Source organism: Sorex fumeus, unplaced genomic scaffold, assembly GCF_029834395.1.
Source record: "Sorex fumeus unplaced genomic scaffold, SorFum_2.1 ptg000013l, whole genome shotgun sequence".
Classification (NCBI taxonomy): Eukaryota; Metazoa; Chordata; class Mammalia; order Eulipotyphla; family Soricidae; genus Sorex; species Sorex fumeus.
The window spans coordinates 34,256,997-34,270,875 of NW_026606070.1; the positions used below are offsets into that span (position 1 = coordinate 34,256,997).

The 13,879-nt window shown below is 38.7% G+C and overlaps 1 protein-coding gene across 3 annotated transcripts in view; it reads left to right on the top strand.

The window, feature by feature from the left end:
- The first annotated feature begins 2,761 nt into the window (after positions 1-2,761).
- The window catches only part of GABRA2 (gamma-aminobutyric acid type A receptor subunit alpha2), a 130,213-nt gene continuing 119,095 nt past the window's right edge, over positions 2,762-13,879 (top strand). The window contains exons 1-3 of one of the 3 annotated variants that reach the window (XM_056111119.1): positions 2,762-2,816; positions 3,918-3,993; positions 6,401-6,525. In XM_056111119.1, coding sequence (XP_055967094.1) covers positions 3,923-3,993; positions 6,401-6,525 — 196 coding nt within the window. In that variant the 5' untranslated portion in view covers positions 2,762-2,816; positions 3,918-3,922. Of the gene's footprint in view, positions 2,817-3,312; positions 3,500-3,917; positions 3,994-6,400; positions 6,526-13,879 lie in introns of those variants that run through there. The other 2 variants (XM_056111118.1, XM_056111120.1) reach the window with 2 other exon arrangements.

Genomic DNA, 13,879 nt, shown 5'->3' on the forward strand with positions numbered 1-13,879 from the left:
AGTAAAATTATAGTGAGCTTCACTTAGATGAGAAATCATAATTTTGTAATAAAATCTTAATATAGATTTTATTTTCAAGTTAGTTCACATGAAAATCTATATTCTGGGGCCAGAGATAGTTTAGTAGATTGAAATAGTTGCCTTGCAGAGTCTGATCTGGGTTCAATCCCAGCCACCCTGAATGATCCCCAAGCCAGCAGGTGATAGTGTGATGAGCACAGTCAGGAGTGGATCCTAAACACTGCTGGGTGTCCTCCCCCCCAAAAAAAAATAACTATATCACAATTACACGGACTATTATTAACACTTAATAGAAATCACTCAAAATCACAAAAGGTGAAAATAAGCTTGACCTTGTGAAGTTTCATGTCAGCTAGCCATGAGGTTACAATTTTAATAGCTCTAATGAAATGAGTGGCTTCTTCTAGAATAAAGTAGTCAACTGGATACACATCTTGAAACAAATCAATTTAAGGTAAAATTCATGATTCGGGATTAGAACATAGGGAAAATGGGTAGAGTATGCAAATATTGTTTGAAGTTTTTTTTTTAAGATGACACTTATTTTTAAGATTGTTGGAGCCCAGTATTTATGGTTGGAAAGAAATTGTATGCTGTTCATCTTCCAGTAACAAAATAGTATAAACTATTCGGTAGTAATATAAAAAGGATTATAGAGATCTTAATGAAGATTGATTCATGGAAATGAAAAAAGGACAGAAATATACCATAGGAAATGAAATATCCACATGAAGAAGACGAGTTTAGATCCCCTAGTTGCAAGGTTTTAAATGGCACGTTTTTTATCTTTGTGAATTTCAATTAGGTTCTGCAATAGGCAAGTCAGGAAGGGAATGCTAATGATGAAGGAGAAAACTGGGTGGTGCTCCGTTGTTCAGAGTCAGCTAAATAGGAGACCAAATATTTGTCTAGGTTGTAGCATATTAAATGTTCATTTAGAAAGTGGTGCTTGATAAGTTAAAAATAAAAGGAAAGAACAGCTTGAGCTATTTACAACGCAAAGGTTTTACTCACCTAATTTTAAAAGCTAAACTGAAATTTACTGTAGCTTGGGCATGCCAGTTACTGTTAAACTGCACCATCCAAGAAAAAGACCTGCATAACCAACGAAATCGAAATATTTGGCACATGTCGACTCTGCAAAAATGCCAGACACATATCAATATGCTTATCTTTATTTCCATTTCAAGCGTCTCATATAGATAATAACTTCTTGCAGAAATAAGCACGCCGGATCTGCTTTGCTTTAGCTGCATGTACAGAGCATTCTGTTTTATGTGCAGTACGAAAAAGAATACATCCCATTCTCTCTCTCCTCCCTCCCACCCCCATTCAAGTTGCACGCTTGGGTTTTATTACATCAAATAAAGAGAAGAGAGGAGACAGATCAAACGCACAAAGCTCAAACCATGCCACGGGTCTAGAATTACAACAGGTCTCGGCCAGTAAAAAAAGCTGTAAAGGGCTCAAATCTGGCTATACTGCCCCCATTCCCCGGAAACCTTCAGGTAAAGAATTGCAGAACGGGGTGCTACAGCAGGTGCTCCCGTAGCTCCAGGGGAATGTAAACTTTGTTAGCGATGTATTGATAAAGTTCAGTGTCCTGGTCCAAAGAACCTCTGAGATTTGGGGGGGGAGGGGTGCGGGGAGGGGGAACTGCTGGGAGTGAGCAGCAGGTTTCTCCAGATGTACCACCCACAAAAGGATTTTATTGACCTGCTCCAGCATCCAGGCTTTGAGGGGAAACTGGTCCTGACTGCAAGATGCGTAGGAATGAGCGTGGCAGAGTAGAGAAACTTCCTGCGGTTTGATTTCATGCGACACGCGTGGCACTGGGTCGTGCGTGAATACGCTGATGACTAAGTGGAGGCGTGCTGGGTACCCCCCGGCCCCGCGGCGGGAGCGGCACCTTCTCTTTACCTCTCTGCTCGCAGCCTCGCGTCTCGGGGGCGCCTCGAGATGCTGCGGGCCGGGCGGCGGGGCGCGGCCCCCGGAGATTTCAGGCAGGTGCCGACGCGTCGTTCTCCAGACTTGACACGAACACACCCCCGCCCGCCCCGGTGCCCCGCTGTCACCCCGCTCTAGGAACGTCGAGCCCCGGCGGTTCCCCCGGCGCGGCGTGGGCGCGGGAGGCGGCGATCCGGCCGCTTGGGGGCGCTCTTTGCGGCCCGGTGCGGGGCCCGCTGCAGGTGCCGGGCTGGAGAGGGGCGGTCCAGTGGGCGCGGCGGCTCCGGGCGGGGGTCCCTGCTCCCGGGAACCTCTTCCACCCTCCTCCCGGGCCTGGCTCCTCCTCCACCACCACCTCCTCCCCCTCCTCCTCCTCCTTCCTCCTCCTCCTCCTCCTCCTCCAGGCGTGAGGCTCGTGCCCGCCAAAGCCTGCGCGCTCCGCGCCTCGCCAGCCCGGCGTCCTCCCCCGCCCACCCCCCACCTCCCCTACCCCGCCCGCGGCTACCCACGCGTCTCCCTCCTCTTCCTCCTCCGCCCTCGCCGCCACTACGGACGCCTTCGCCTCCCGCCACTCCTCGCAGCCGCCGCTCCCCCGGCTTCCCTCCAGCTAGCTCTTTGCTCCTCGCTCGGCTGCGGCAGCAAACGCTCTCTCTCTCTCTCTCTCTCTCTCTCTCTCTCTCTCTCTCTCTCTCTCTCTCTCTCTCTCTCTCTCTCTCTCTCTCTTTCTGTCTGTCTGTCTGTCTCTGTCTTCTTTTCTCTCTCTCCCTCTCCCAACTTCCTCTCTTCCCCTCTCTTCCCAAGATCAGAGCCAAGGGAAGAAACCTCCCGATTCCGCCTCGCTGTTTCAGGTGAGCATCTCAGTGTTGGTTGGTACCCCCCCCCCCCCCCCCCGCCTCCCGCGGCACCGGGACCTGCTCCCGTTTGCCTTTTACCCCCGGGCCAAGCATCATCTCGCGCCCCCCCCCCCAACTCCACCTCCATCCCCGCCACTCGACTCCCCCGTGCTCCCTGGCAGCCTAAGGCAGGCTCAGCTCGCCCCCTGTCTCCCCAGCACATTGGCGGGGAATAAGGCATCTATCTCCGTGCTCACCCACCCTTCCCAGCACATTTCCGAAATCATCTCGACACTCAGCCCCAGCAGCCTCCGTTCAAGTCGCAGATGATGCGCGGCGCTGCCCGCCTCGCCGGGCTCTCTTAGACTCTTCAACTTTGCACAACGTGCGGCCGCCGCTGCCTGCCTGACAGCCTGCCGGGTGCGGGTCCCCGAGCCTCCTGCTCCCCGCTGCCTTCGGGGTCCTGGGTCCCCCAAACGAGGGTCACACGCGTCGTTTCGCAGCGTTTGATCGCAGCCCCGGCTGCCTCGGAGATGTGGTCCTTTGGCCCCGGAGGCCCAGCAGGGAGGGGGATTCTTTAATTTCTTTTCCTTTTAGAGAGAGTGAAGACTTGCGGACTGCAATTCTTGGGGATGAGAAGGATCTTCGTCGGGAAAGTGGGCGGCCTGCTCCTGGCTTTTCCTACTGGGGTTGCAGAGGTGGTGGTCGTGGTTGGGGGCATTATGGCACCAAGTAACCCATCTCCCCTCCCCTGTTTTTCATTTCATCCCTTCAAACCCATCCTCTTCTCCAGCTGAGATGTCTTTTCGGGGTTCCCATGTGCTGTGATTACATGTGTGTTCGAACCCTTAACTGTGTTGACGATGGAGCTGGGGGCAGTTTACGCAAGGCAAATACTTGCTTCTCAAGCCCTGGAAAGAATAGTATTGGGGGTGGGGTGGGGGAAATCCTGCCCCCATCATTAAACCCTACACTCATTCACTCACTTCACTGGAATAATGTTCTTAGCTCTGCCTCTGATTCCTAATCAGAATGACATTGTTTGAAATTTTTGGATGGTGGGGTTGAATGCAGTTTTAAGTGTATTTTATTTTCCTTGCATGGCTTTACAAAAAGAAATTATGAAGACGAAATTGAGCATCCACAAAATGCAGTTACTACTTTTGATTTTCTTGGTGTGGAATCCAGCCAGGTGAGATATTTATTGCATCTTTCTCTCTTAATTTAGCATAAAGGTGTCTTGCATACCATCACTGCAGAGGTGTCTTTCAGAAGTGCAGATGTTTTGAGGAATTCCTTCTGAGGGAATACAGTTTGTTTCAGAGATCTGAACTAGGAAGTGGCACACACTGGAAAAAGTTTAGTTTCTTGCTTTCAGCTATTAAGTACAAAAGTGAACAGATGAACAGTAATATTCTTAAAAAATAAAGAAAGAAAAAGTACCCTAAGGAAAAAAATAGTCTTTGAATGACATGTTACAAAGAACTGAAGTGGTTAAGTTACATACCTTTATAGTAACACCAAAATTCAGTGAAGAAACTAACACTTTTTCTTTATCCCACACAGATGAGCACATGCTAACGTGATGAGTGTGAACTTAATTTTTTCAGTTTCTTTTTAAATCTTGACTCTGTTAGTCAACCTAGAAAACCCAAAAGATGTGTGTTAGACCTCTAGGTGGAGGTAGTACACAACTTCAGTCACAAAAATTAAAACAAAAGCTTGATTTATTAATCAACACTTCACATTATTGACTGAGTAATATTTTATTCCTAAATTGACTGCTGCCATAAATGATGCTCATCTTAAACATGCAACTAATTTTGCTATCCTTATGTTCTACAACCATGAAATTCATTTTTATTGCTTTCATTAACTTCATCTTGGCTGTGGAATATTCTTATTTTTTTCCAGTAGAATAGAATCTTTTATTTAATCTGGCTTTTTAAAATGCCAGGGGAACTAAAATACAAAATTTATTTTCCTTTTTATCTGTCACTTTATTATCTAAGCATTGGCTATAGAAAGAAAATATTTTTGAGAATTACGAAGATACCTTTTCATAAAGACTTATTCTCAATTGGAAATTATCTCCTTACTTAATGTCTTAATATTGAGCCCAAGTGACTAATGTGATAAAAAATACTTTTGAATGAAGATCTCTGTATGAATTAGCTTACAGTCAAGCAACAGTATTAGAGAAAGTTCTGGTGAATATTTGTTAACATACATCTTAAATGATTGTTTCCATATCAGTGTCTTAACATTTTTTTCTTCTCATGTTTAAGTTGACCATCAGTTTTTTTTATGTTTTATGGCTATTTTTAGTCACTGTGTATTTTAAAATGCAAATAGATTCTGTTATTGATATGCAATACACCTGGTTGCAATTATATATTATCTTTTATTTGAAAGACATGAATAATTACCATTTAATGACCACTAAATATCTTCATTGATCAAGTATGTTTCCTCTTAATAGTATTTTATCAATATTTGATTAGTAATATCCATGCCATAGTTTTTTCTATAATATAAATGGATTCTTTTGTATGACCAGTAATTTAAATCTCTGAATCATTCTGGAGAAAAAATTGCAGTGTAGACAGACACTCTTTTATACATCTGGTTGCTACTGCATCAAATTGCTGGATGTCACAAAATTAGGTCTTGGCTTTCTGATAAATAATCCAGAAAAATCACTATTTTTATCTCTTTTCTGGTGGCATTTTAAACCATTTATTCTTTCTGCAGATTTAATCATACACACACATACACACACATACACACACACACACATACACACTCATGCTCATGCATGCACACACACAGGGTAGCTTGGCATTTTAGGAGACAAATCTTAGTTTCTTAGACCCAACACTCTCATAGAGGCTTCTTTGAAGGGCACCCCTCCAAGGTTCTCTTAGAGATACTGCTGCTGGTCTTGAGCCCTTCCCCCCCCACACACACATACACACACGCACACCTCCTGGTTACAGTGGATCCTGGAAGCTAGCCAGTGGAGTTTCCCTGATGTTTGTATTGCACTTGGCCATTGGGTGGAGGTATATTCAAAGCAAGGAAAGAATCTTGGTTTATAAGAGGAAAAGACAGAGAAAAAGTAAGATATTTATGAGAAAAAAACACATTTTATGCCTGTGAGGAGGCAGCTTATTTTCTAATTAATATTAAAATCGGACAATAATTTCAGGTATATTCCTTTGGTTAATTTAACTTCCCAAATAAAGTATAACCTTACTAATAGTTCTTGGAATTGCTAATTTGAAATCAGTATATATATATTCTGAGGAATGGGATTTAGAAAAAGAATGAGTACTCTACATGGAATGCTAAGTGGTAGAAATCAGAAATGATTTTGACATCAAACTTTCTTATAATTTAGTTTTTTAACAGCGTGTCTACCTTGTATAGATATCCTTGTATTTTTAAAAGTTAAAGGGGGGGATGGTTAGCACTAATATCTTAGGGAAATTTAAAATTCAAATCAAGGAAGAAGAACAAGTTGGCACTTATGAAACACATATGTGTATATATATATATACATATATATGTATCAGCTTGTAAAATTATCTGTTTAGGTTGGTGCTGGCTAACATCCAAGAAGATGAGGCTAAAAATAACATCACCATCTTTACAAGAATTCTAGACAGACTTCTCGATGGTTACGATAATCGGCTTAGACCAGGACTGGGAGGTAAAAAAGGTTTGCCCCCCCTTTTTTTTATCTCATACAAAATAATGTCATTACCAGAAAAGTTTAATACTCAGTTTTTAATACAACTTATATGTAGGCATATTGTCTTATATTTTAGTCATAGATAATAAAAAGTAAAATGCAAAGAAAACAGATGTGATTTTGTTTATACACACATAATATATTTGATTTATCTTTTACAGAAAGTTCTGTAGAGGCCAGAGTTCCTTCATGAATAGAACTTTTAGTTGGTTTACTTATAATGAATAAATTTTTGAAACTTAAGAATGCTAAAGAACATTATTTTGGTAGATATGCTATTGTGGTTCGCTTTCTGTAGATGTCTATATTTACCTAAGTACAAATATGAAGAAATGAGCAAAAAGAAATAAGAACAAATAAATATTTGGGTTGTATTTCAACAAACGTACTATTTGATTCTGTGACATTTCTTTACACATACTTGTGACATTTATAAAATATAGCATAGGATTGTTACTCTTGAAACTTTGAAACCCCCCTTAGACTTGTTAAAACTTACTGACTGACACTTTGGTTTCAAATATGAGCATTAATCTAAGCTCAGAAAAGTATGTCTAACTTTATTCATAAAGGTGAAGGAAACTAGGTTTCCAAAATATGTCAGTTTTTTAAAAGTTATGCTTTAGTATAATTAAATGATTCCAAGCAGATTTGGTGAAATTAGGGTAGGTGCGTAACTTATAAAAATATTTTGAGTCAAAATATTGTTGCTATCAGGGGCTTGAAGGACAGTACAGCAGCAGGACTGTTGCCTTGTACATGGCTCACCTGAGTTTGATCCCCGACACCTTGTATAGTTCCCTGAGCCCCACTAGGAGTGATCCCTGAACACAAAGCCAGGAGTAGCCCTGAGTACCGCAGGTGTGACTCCAAAACAAAACAAACAGAAAATATTGTTGCTCACCAATTCTAACATGAGTATGTATGTATGCATTAACTGCATACACTTATACATAGTTTCATGTGTATGTTACACTTACTGCGATGCTAAGTTTAACAATCAAAATGACATTTGTTCAACTCTAGATATTAAAGATTTATTTGTTTTATTAAAGATATTATGAGTTTAGTAATTTTGCATTATTAAGGTACTTGAATGTATGTGCATCTTAATATATTAATTCCAAATGCCTGGATATTTATCTTATTGAAGAAATTTAGGCAATCATCATTTTTGTATATATTTGGCAATTGTATAGTTGGGATTTTTCAAGAGTAGAAAAAATCAGAAAAGGTTCATCCTGTTAAATTATATGCTATATGTTTGTTACTATTTTCTATTTCAATCTTGTGTGTTACCTTGCCTGTGGGAAAAAGATTCCCGGGAAGAATCATCACATGTTTTTCTCAAAGATAATTCTGTTGTTTAGTATGTACTTAGTTTTATAAAAGGTCAACTCAAATGAAAATGTTTTTGCCTTAGCAACTAATATATCAAATGAGCATGAATATATGCAATTCCTATGTAAACGTGTATAACAATAAAGTATGAAACAATTTATAGAAGCCAAATATACTTAGCATAAAACGTCTGTAATAATACTTTAAGAAGTAGATTGCACTGAAGCCGGTTTCTGAACTATTGATCTTATTATTTTTGAACAAACAATATACTGCCCCAAATCTTAATATTCAGATTAGGCTATGAGTTTTTCTCTGAGGTTTTTAGAGAGATATTCTGACCATGGATGCGAACTAGGGTAGGCGGTATACCTGTTGCAGGATATGCTATTAACTTTTATCTCTTTTTGTTTCTTTTGTAATATCTTTTCCATCCCACATCCATTGTCAGTACTCAGAAATAGATACTTGTCACCCTAGTACTGGGGTTGATACAAAAGATAATGCAGCTCTTCTTATTCAGTGTTCTGGTGTAATTTTTTCTCTAAAATTGGACATTTACTGATATCTCTCAGATTCTACTTCCTTCAGTTTTACAATACTTCCTATGTCACTTTCTTAATGAAATTTTTTAGTAACTTATTTTCTTGATCAGAAAGCAGCATGAGAGATAATGAAAGGAATACAGCACTTGGATGTTAAGAGATCTGATTAAAATTTCTTCTTCTCGTGCACTTATGGAAGACATGCCCCACAATCTATTTCTTCTTATTTAAATTTAACATGATATACAGACCTTTCTACTCTCCAAGATTGTTGGAGGATTGTATAAACAAAATATGTACACACAACATATTTCACATGCAGTTCAAAAGACATGAATTTCTTCTCTTGACCCTTGGTTTTAATTTCACAATCAAATATTTTTGCAATCTGTGTTTGCATTATTTTTACAGTGCTGCTCATCCACCTTGCACTTCAGGTATCTGTTCATTTTCTTTTGAACAGTCATTTGCATCTGCTCCTTTGGCCTTTGCTTTCCCTTATCTCCTCTCTTTGGAAATTATTTTTCTTCAAACTTCCTGCTGATCTAAACCCTTAATTTTCTATAAAAGACTACCACAGCACTAACCTTCCTGAGCAAATATCTTTCTTAATTGAAGCACCCACATTCAACTGAATTTCTTTAGCAGTTGGTGGTTCTATATCTCATTTGTTACCTATTATATGTGATCTTAGATTACTTATTACCTTTTAATGTGTTTCTTGTTACCTTAACAAGATTGTCCTCACACTGAAGCTAGAGTATCATAAATCCCTTGTGCTATCAGAACCTAAGTATTGATTTACGTATTGTACCATTAGATATTGATTGTTTCTTTAACTTTTACATAACCAATTAATTTTCTGAAAAATAGCTACTCATAGCTGGCTGACCTTATGGTTAGGAATATTGAATGGTAAGTCGAGCATCATGCTGAAGAATAAGTGTTTAGTTTCCTATGTATCTATCCCAGCCTGGTAGATAGTAAGCACTCCATTAAAATATTACTTGAATAAATTTTAAGTTATTTATTTTATTTAGTGTCCTGCATGAAAATAATCAACTATAGAGCTTTACATATGCTGAAAATAACTGAGAAATGAAACAATTATCATTTAATTAACACATTGGTCTTTCATTATTATTAAATGGGCATATTTTATCATTTAATGGTGAACTGGAAATTACTCAAATTACTCAAATATCTGACTTATGTTAGTTATGATTATTAAGAACTGTAATTTAGTGTGATTTATAAATTCCATCTGTGCCTTTATTTACTCATCTCAGAAATGGGAGTTGAGATTCTACTTACTTTCTTTCTCATGGAAATGGTATAACAAGTAAGTTAAAGTGCTTAGAAAGCATAATGAAACTGATAAAACAATACAGCTAATGTTTCTTATTGTTTGGAATAGCAAAGAATAGTTTTGTAACTTTTTTATTTTATGAAGAAGTTGACTATATTTCATTACATTTATTATTTAAACACCAATCCCACCATCATTACACCTTCTCAGCACCATATTTTGGGTGTTTCCAAGTCAAACCTGAATCCCTGTCCAAACACAGAACTGAAATAATATATTTTCTATTGTTTGTTATTGAAAAATTGCTAAAAATGCTACAAAAAAGTATTCTTAGAGGAAAGAGGGTAAGGATTGTTGTATTCCACCCAGGGTAGTTTTTCACAGAAAAGTTTGTGTTAGGAGGTAAGACTTTGTAAATAAGAAAATATCAGTAGATGCTGTACATTTTGTAGGCTTCCTTACTTCCTCGAATACTTGAGATGGCTTTTGTCTTAATATCTTATCTACCAGGTCATATGTCCAGATGATCTAGAGCCTATGTTCAAATCATTTTCTCTTTGTTTTCAAGAGCCTTCCAATCTGAACTGTAAAAAAAAAATCAACTTTTTTTCCTTTGGAGCAATTTTATGGGGCCATTGGAAAAATGATTGTGCAGACAGGCTACATATATTTATGATAGCTAGAATCCACAATGCTCAACAGTGACAACGATTGGAAATGACAAGGGTTGGTATCTAAATTATAGATTCAATCTGGAAAATCTAAATTGTGTCCCATGCTTAACTGCTTTTCTAAAAGCCGTTTCAAGTAGGTTGCTTAGACACTTTATTTTCTTTAGTGCTCCTGTTTTATCCTCTGAGACCTTGAGGAAGCTTTATGCTTAAAGCCATGAAAAGTGTATCATAACTTAGAGGTAGGATTTCAGGGTCAGTTTGCAAATTTACTCTTGAGTATTTACTAGGAGGCCTGAGATAGATGTATAATGATGCATTTCTATACATTTTATACTCTCAAATTTATAAATATAAAATAAATTGATTGTTTATTAGACAACAATCAATACTAAAAAATGTGATTTCTCCTGGCATTGGTGAGAGAATCTATCTGACTTTAAAATGTTATCTCATTACTTCATAAAATAATATTTAAGATCATTTCCTCTGAATGTCAATGCCTTTGGGTTTGAATTTTGTAATCACCACAGACTCACTGTAAAGTTTTAGCAAATTCCTCTTCCTCTTCTTGCTTTGGTATCTTTATTTTTTAAATACGTATAGGAAAAATCAGATTGATGATTTGTTGCACTTAAATTTTGTATTTAAGATTTTCTGTTGGGCACTGTCTGGCAAGCAGAGTAGGAATTGAGAACATACACATAATATTTGTGAGCTATTGGTACTGCTTCTTCTGCTAAGAATGTGATCAGGGCATCCCCCAGTGGTCTTAGTTTATGATATCCATGGCTTCAAAAAAGGCCTAAGTTTTCAGTACATGCAATCCAAGTTTAAAGAAAATACACGCATCTGCATTTCTTACACAGTTAGTCAGTGCTTTTATAGCCACATCTTTGTATCTAAACAAGCTCTCTGTAAGTCTATTTTGGTAGCGTATGATGGCCAAATAAATTATTTGGCTCATCAGAAGAGAAATATGTCACAAATATTACTCCTTATATTCCTGTCATGATGTATATCATTTGGTATCACCAATTCATTTTCATAAGTGTTCCTGTGGAAGCAAAGGTATAGTAACAGAATAAACCATATGTATGGCAATGATGATAATAAAACTGAAATCAACCCAACCTGGGATGCAGCAAATACCTGAAGAGCAAGGCTTTGGATTTTAAACCTACAAAACATGTACTTGATACTCTTTAGTATCTTACTAGAAGGAGAAAATGGTCTGAAATCCCTAAACAGAATTGGAAGGTAAAGGAGACATGAATGCAGAATGAGAAGAAAGGTGTCTAGAAGTTTTGGTCTCTAGTTTTGGGGCAACAGAATGACCCCTCTCATACGCAGGATATAAAGAGACAGAGTACAGATATACCATATATGCATAGGCAACAGAACCTGAGGAATGGTCTTCAGAAATAAGCTTACTGCAAGTCAGGGCGATTTTAGGACGAGGGCAGGGCAGTGGTGGAGGGAAATGGATATTCTGCTGGACTGTGTTGGTGTTGGAGCATTCTAAGTAGACAATATTGTATTAACATTTTAAATCTGGTGCCTCATTCATCCCTTTGGTTGGGATGGATGTTTTTGAAGAGGCATTAAGTAGCTTAGATTCTGTTTGTCTTTATCTTTCAACCCCAACCTCTGTGGTTTCCTGAAGTGACCAAAGTAGGATAAGATAATGCATAAGAATATATAGCTCTTCTCTCTGCTCATCCTCCTCCCACCTCCATTATTTTCCCCACCTATGAGAGCTTGCCAAAGGGTCACAGGAAGCACAGTAGAGAAAAAAGTTTAAGTGTGTGTGGGGTGGGGGGAGAGAAGAAGGGAAATCGAAACAATAGTACAGCGGGTAGGGTGTTTGCCTTGCATGTGGCCAATCCGGGTTCCATCCCCAGCACCCCATATGGTCCCTCATGCACCACCAAGAGTGATTCCTGAGTGCAGAGACAGGGGTGACCCCTAAGCATCCCCAGGTGTGACCGAAAAAGTCAAAAAAACTAAATTGGATGATTCCACATAATATGTAAATAGTTCCCAGTAAACATATAAATTACTGGTACTAGTCATTTGTCATGTTCTATTAATTTTAAATTATTTTCTCGGAGACAATCAAATATAGAAAACAGAAAGTTACTGCTGTACAGAATCAGATGCTATTGAGGGTGCTGCAAAACCAGGATATGACTTTTGAGGTTAGTTCAAGCACTGTGGTAAAACCCATGCTATTTCTATTCCAGTGGGAGAGAACAACTGGTCAGGGAAACTGTGACCAATAGTAAGAGCCAAGTTTTATTTTACTTTTTGTGGTATCTTAACAATTTTTGAAGCTCATGTCCAAAGTTACCAATATTTTTGTAGCATTTGACTTCAGACAACTGTAACTTATTGCTGTCTGTATTTGATTGTGACAAAATCATTTCAAATTAATAGGACATGCCAAATGACTTGGCATTGGCCATTTGTATGTTTAAATACCAAAATAAATAAGTAAGATAAAAATAAAATAGCTCTTTCAGTTATTTTCTGTGGCCAGTCCTACTTTTCCTGCTGGGAGAGAGCAAATAGCATGAGCTTCATCACAGTTCTTACTAAGTCAAACCAACAAACAACATGAGGAGGTTAAAAATTTTGGATGTCTTAGTAGTATTTTGAGGCAGCACTACTGGTGTTTCACCTTTACTAAATGTGTCTTGCTTGCCTACTTGCAGGCAGGGAATAACACTCTTGGAGAGGCTCCATTAGAAACACAGTGAAATAGTTTTGCAGAACTTTTTCTTATACTCTTGTTTTAACTAGATATTGACGGTGTGATTATATTATAGAAAAGACAGAGTGAGTCCATGGGAGCTTTGTTATATCTCCGATTTGGTAGCAACACTTTATTCTAGAGTAACATTTCTCCAGCAAAATTCAGTGGCACCACAGAAATATATGACCCAGAAAACACAACACAGGTTTTAATGAAATAATACTGAAAACGTTTGGGTTGTTAGTAGTTTTTTCCTTTCACAACACTCATTAGAAAGCCATTACTCCCAGTCATAATTTTGAAATGTTTGTTTTTGCACTTGCAGGCAAAACATTCTACACTGCCGGTCATGCTTCATTCTATATATTTCTTTCACTAGCATTTCGGCTCAGGTGTAATCAGTGTTTTAACTGTATCCCCCCTTGATACATTTTAGATAAGTTGGAACATAGGCATGACTGATCCATTTGTTGCAGTGTTTGTTTTTTATTACTACAGCTCAATCAAATTGTAGAAATATATATTGGTAGTATAGAGTGGCCAAGTGAGCTGCTTGGTTTGTCAGAAATTCATTGCTTTTGATTGTGTTACTGTAGTAAAAGTCGAATGAAATTGTTCTGGTGTTCTCTTATGTGTGTATTGAAGACATAGGATGTACCAGATTCTCTGTGGCACATAAAGATGAACAAGTTGTTGC